This window comes from Octopus bimaculoides, chromosome 11 (assembly GCF_001194135.2).
Source record: "Octopus bimaculoides isolate UCB-OBI-ISO-001 chromosome 11, ASM119413v2, whole genome shotgun sequence".
Taxonomy (NCBI): domain Eukaryota; kingdom Metazoa; phylum Mollusca; class Cephalopoda; order Octopoda; family Octopodidae; genus Octopus; species Octopus bimaculoides.
In genome coordinates this window covers 54,608,785-54,613,851 of record NC_068991.1, presented here as the reverse complement: position 1 = coordinate 54,613,851, position 5,067 = coordinate 54,608,785, and the positions used below count along the sequence as shown (strand labels likewise).

The 5,067-nt window shown below is 35.4% G+C and overlaps 1 protein-coding gene across 16 annotated transcripts in view; it reads right to left on the bottom strand.

Moving 5' to 3' along the window:
• The window catches only part of LOC106881762 (ryanodine receptor 2), a 381,060-nt gene that overhangs the window by 123,885 nt on the left and 252,108 nt on the right, over nt 1-5,067 (bottom strand). For all 16 annotated transcript variants that reach the window (XM_014932251.2, XM_014932252.2, XM_014932258.2 and 13 more), the window contains 2 exons: nt 4,052-4,290; nt 3,228-3,309 (listed from right to left, as the gene is read on the bottom strand). In XM_014932251.2, coding sequence (XP_014787737.1) covers nt 3,228-3,309; nt 4,052-4,290 — 321 coding nt within the window. The remainder of the gene's footprint in view (nt 1-3,227; nt 3,310-4,051; nt 4,291-5,067) is intronic.

The window sequence follows — 5,067 nt, the reverse complement described above, 5'->3', positions numbered from 1 at the left end:
TGTGTGTGTGTGTGTGTGTGTGTGTGTGTGTGTGTGTGTGTGTGTGTGTGTGTGTGTGTGTGTGTGTGTGTGTTGTGAGTATGTGCAATTCACACATGCTTAAGTGTAAAGTGTATTCACTGAATATTCCTTTAATTCATTAAATAGATACAAACATTAAACATCAATCGTGATTTTTTATTATGTTTTTCATTATATATGATTGTTACAAATATTACGTACATTGATATTAAATACAAAAGGCCTAGCAGGTGAAAGTTAACATGAACATAGCAAAATCTCAACTATTTAGTTTCAAACTGTTGCAGATAAAAACATTTTTTTACTAAAATCACTGAAGTGTAACATCCTTTTGTATATAATTATAATGGGTGTATTTATGTTTTCATACATTTATATTTAGTGTGTGTGCGTATGTATTTATTGTTAATGCCATATGAATTTATAAACTTTTGAGAAATAATTCTAATTTGGAATATTAACTCTCAAGACACACTACATAATGCTAAAGATAATTGGGTTGATGTAGAACTTGAACCTACATTGCCGGTATGCCTGTCTTACAGGCAGCCTTCAACTTTTTCTATCTAAAAGGGATTTTCAACCCAATATATATATTTGTTTTTATATCGACATATATTTGCCAACTAAGTGTGGCATCCTATAAAGGACAGTGTTACTGATGTTTATAGCCCCAGGAAGACATCTCCTCCAGCTGGCTAACAACACACATTCTGTGTCTGTTTAGTATTTTGCAAGAGAAAGTCATTGCTCCCATCTCTAGCCTTACGTGATACACACGGGCTCAAGTTTCTTGGTGGTTATCTGTCCTCAGTGTGTGTTAATCACTAGCTGGTGATTAACACATGCTGAAGACAGGTAACCACCCAGAAACTCGAGTCCATGTGTATCACATAAGGCTAGAGATGGGAGCAATGAATATGTGTCGTTAGTCAGCTGGAAGAGATGTCTTCCTGGGGCTATAAACATCAGTAGCACTGTCCTGATAGGACGCCACACTTAGTTGGCAAATATATGTTACTGTTTCACACTACTACTGTTTATATCTTGCTCAGAGATTTAATATAACATTTTTATATCAAGTTAAGCATAAAAAACAATTTAACATTAAACTGAACAATAACTCAATGTTTTTTGTTGTGTACATATTTATTGAACTGTTACAAAAAGAGGGGTGACAGTGACTTCAAAGTTTTGGTCTGTTAGGACAAGGAATAAAAATATCTATTCAAAGAATGAGAATTATTACTGGTTGTCTGAATCTCTTCAAAATGAAGAAAACACAAGTGACCAGAGAAATTAATTTGGACTTTTGTAGTTTGAAATAGGTAAGAGGCATCACTCTCTAAAGAGTTAAATTGTCTATTGCACTGGAACAACACTTAGTGCATGGTGGATATGGCCCTTTTCTTGAGTTGGGAATTGAGCAGAGAAGGGGCTCCAGATTTGTCAAGGTGTTTGATCTTGAATTTGATGTGTTTGCTAGCATCTTTGAATTTCTGATATATGACAATGGCCTCCTCCTGGGAGGAAGTAAGCATTAAGATATTGTCCATACATTTTGAGAAGAAGATGAAGTGTGTGGCAAGTACTAAGCACCATGTGTTCCAACTGGTTCATGAATGCGATAGTCAGAAGTCTTGATGGGCTTGATCCCTCAGGTTTACTGATGAAAGAGGTGAGGGGAAAGAGAGAGTGTGTGTATGTGAGAGTGTGCATGCATATGTGTAAGTGTGTGTGCATGTGTGTGTGTGTGAGAGAGAGAGAGAGGAAATAGATAGATAGATAGAGATTATGTGTGATTGAAGGTTGACAATATAGAAAATTAGAGAGGGCAGCATTGAGAATGCAGGATAGATAACAACAGAAATGATTCCGAGTAATAAGAAGGATAAATGGTGTGAAGGAGAGTCAAGTGAAGCATGTAGTTCTGTTCAAATTTAACTACAGCAGCATAATATTGTGGTTAGAGAGATGATGAGGAGTAGAATGTGCTTATATATACACATAGTGCTTCCAGAATCTCAGCTTTGCCTTGAGAACTGCATACTGCCAGTCATTATGGCTCTTTGTTATCTCCTCTATGAAGTTCAAGATCCTGATATCAGCCTTTACTACATCATCCCAGGTCTTCCTGAATCTCCCTCTTCTGCAAACTCTGTCCACATAAAGTGATCAGCAATTCTTTATACAGCTGTTCTCATCCATATGCATCACATGTCCATATTGCACATATTCATAGTGTAGCCTTCCTTCTTGCATACTACATCTAAACATCCACTTATGCCCACTTTTTCTCTGAGCACATTTGTATTTTGTTGTTCACACACACTTACATTGCACATCCAATGGAGCATGCTTGCTTCATTTCTCTTCAGTCTTCTCAAGTCATCTTTATTCATGGCTCCATGCTGTGTATGTGTCTCCTTGACATAACACGATACTTATAAATAGCACAATACTTGTTATGTCTCCTTGACATAACATAGCACTTGTCATTATCAAACAAGCAATGACATTCAATTTCAATCTTCCATGAAAACATATCTGTCCATAGGAAAATTTTATCTTGTATGGAAACAGGTGAGGGTTGATGACAAGATCCAGTTCTAGAATATCTGCCTCATGAATTCTGTCTGACCCATGCAGGCATGGAAATGTGGACATTAAAACAATTATGATAATGATAGTATCTTATATAGGTACATTAATATTATATATATATATATATATATATATGTGTGTGTGTGTGTGTGTGTGTATGTACATGTGCGTGTATATATATATATATACATATATATATATATATATATGCACACACACATGTATACACACGCACATGAACACACACACACACACACATATACATACATGGATTCATATGCATATATATGAATGTATACATCATATAAATATATGCTTATATACACAAACATATAATCGTAAGCATGTACACAAAAAGAGACACATAGACATAACCTTACACAAGCACACAGCTAAAAAAATAATTATGTAACATTTATTGATATCAGCAATATAAGTTATCAGATATTTATCTTGTGATTAAAATGCAGTTAAAAAATGCATATGATGAAAAATGAGAAACAAATGGAATAAAATGTTTAGAATGAATGACATTTGGAATACAGTTGTTGTAGAGTTTTTGCAGAAATATGTTCTTAAGAAACAGTTAAACCAGAACTTACCGATGAGAAAATGAAGAACCACTCATACCAAGTGAGAAAAGAGCATTTAGTATTCGATAACATGCGAGTTGAACTTCACCAACTGAGGAAGAAAAATAAGAAGACATGTCATGGAATGATTTTTTAATAAGTTTTGGAAATTTTTAGCATGTTTGGTGTTGTACTAAATTTAGAAATAATCTATTTGAAATTTCCCTCAACAAATTAATGTGTTGGGATTTTGTAAAATCAGAAGTGCTAGATTTCATGTTCAGATATAGCAATGAGAATGTAGATGAAAAAGAAAGAGCAAAATTTCAAAGAATGTACACCAAGGCAAAACAACACATATTGTTTAGCAAATGATGTGTATGAGACATTTTAGCACAGCTGTTTTGGTTTCCATCTATTTGGCATTGCTAATTTGATGCCAAATAGGTACTCCTTTTCATAGTAATTTATCACAATGTAATACTTATTCATTCTCATTGTTTTGAATTAACCATATATTATCTTGTAGCTTAAGATTTTGATGGTGTGATTGTTTATTTTTAGAATGTTATTGTAGGGTAGGTGAGAGAGGTCAGATCTGGCTGCTTTGAGTATAAAACAGGAAGAATATTTGGGCTGGTTATGGCTGGTTTAAATGCCAACAGATTAAGATGATATTGATTATAAATATGTTTCGTGCAGGTATGTGAAAATTAAGTGAGGTTTACTCTGGTACTAGCTTTAGTTTATTCAGCAAAATACTAAAAACTCTATATGAGTGTTGAAACATATAGGCTTTTTCTCCAATAGAGAATGAAATAAAATAAATGGAAAGATTTCAGTAAAATATGCACCTAATATGTCAGCTCCATAACTATTGTGGCCGAGATGTTCAAATAAGGATGAAAGAACAGGAAGAAGGACCATATGGACATAGTTAAGGCTTGTGGCACCCCGAGTGATAGTTCCTTTGACATGACTAAATCGACCTTTATGAAGATTGTCCATTAAATTTGCCAAGTCAGCAGCAGCATTGTTAAAAAATGGCATAAAGTGAGCCCTGATTATTTCTGGTGAATTTTTCACTACGGACCTGAAATGGAAACAGTTATGATTATTACATATGTCATAGGTAAGAAAATGTCAAAGACAAATAATGTAATAGGTATGCACAATAACTGCTCAGACCAGACCCAGTGCCTAAAATCTGATGTTAAATGAAGGGATATAAGATTCTCAAAAATAAGTGTTGGCTACAGGTGATGTATAGGTCAAGCTAATGTGGGTATAATACAATAAAATATGATTTGTGCTCGCCTATACTGAATCACTATGAAATTTCAGCCTCTGGACTCTTTTAGTTTTCCATTAAATTTGTATATCTTTGTAGTACTTTCTTTATATTTATGTTATAAATCAAAATTCTTCAATTAGATTCCAGTTAAGTTAGGTTGGTGAAGTTTAATCCCATGTCAACTCAGCTATGATGAGCCAACCATTTTTTTTTCAAGATTTCGAACATTGGGCCTCACTGAGGCGATGACTACTGACCGAGACCTTTGGAAATGTGCTGTGCGTGAGAAAACCCGGCAAGCCAAGTGAGATCGTTGCCAGTGCGCCTGGACTGGCTCTTGTGCAGGTGGCACATAAGATGTACCATCTTGAGCGTGACCATTGCCAGTACCGCCTGACTGGCCTTTGTAGGGTTTTCGAGCGAGATCATTGCCAGTGCCCCTGGACTGGCTCTTGTGCGGGTGGCACATAAAAGACACCATTTTGAGCGTGGCCGTTTTCGTGCGGGTGACATGTAAAAGCACCCACTACACTCTCTGAGTGGTTGGCATTAGGAAGGGCATCCAGCTGTAGAAAC